We start from the raw sequence: 540 nt of genomic DNA, 5'->3' as shown, positions 1-540 counted from the left end.
GGCTTTTGATTTTATTTAAACAAGTATATTGGTAAAACAAAATTAATTAAAGTATCTGAAATCTCAGATTAAGGAAAAAAGTGAATGGTTGTGATTTCTGATTATGGTCATGATTACTTATGCCTTGACGAACGTTACCTGTCTCTTCCTTGAATGCAGAGATTTTCAAGTTTTTGCCCTCAGGTGTTGACGTGGAGGGTGTTTTCGGGAGTGACATTATAAGCAAGGCCTAGCACTCTCTGTAATTAGTTGAAATACCCCTCCGGAAAGCTAATCTACAAACATATTACCGGCATACAGTACTTGGGTTTGGCAGAGCTGCAACACAGACCTGCAGGGAAAAAAGAGAGACATAGAAGGGGAGGGAGGGAGGGATACCCGTTTAGTGTTCATGTTAAATTTGGAGTTTACAATTCATCTACCTTGGGTTTTCTTTGGGGAGATTTCTGGGCTCTCCCAAGATATCTGATGCAACTAAAATACCTGGGCCCAGGCCGGGAAGGACACCCTGGACCCACCCCTCCGACCACCGGCACCACC

At 43.3% G+C, this 540-nt stretch overlaps 1 protein-coding gene across 1 annotated transcript in view; it reads right to left on the bottom strand.

Moving 5' to 3' along the window:
- The window catches only part of AXDND1 (axonemal dynein light chain domain containing 1), an 80,153-nt gene extending 79,854 nt beyond the window's left edge, over positions 1–299 (bottom strand). The window contains exon 1 of the mRNA XM_010850253.1: positions 139–299. Coding sequence (XP_010848555.1) covers positions 139–217 — 79 coding nt within the window. The 5' untranslated portion in view covers positions 218–299. The remainder of the gene's footprint in view (positions 1–138) is intronic.
- Positions 300–540: the final 241 nt, after the last annotated feature.

The sequence above is a fragment of the Bison bison genome, unplaced genomic scaffold, assembly GCF_000754665.1.
Source record: "Bison bison bison isolate TAMUID 2011002044 unplaced genomic scaffold, Bison_UMD1.0 scf7180017864289, whole genome shotgun sequence".
In the NCBI taxonomy this organism is placed as follows: Eukaryota; Metazoa; Chordata; class Mammalia; order Artiodactyla; family Bovidae; genus Bison; species Bison bison.
This window is presented reverse-complemented; position numbering and strand designations above follow the sequence as displayed.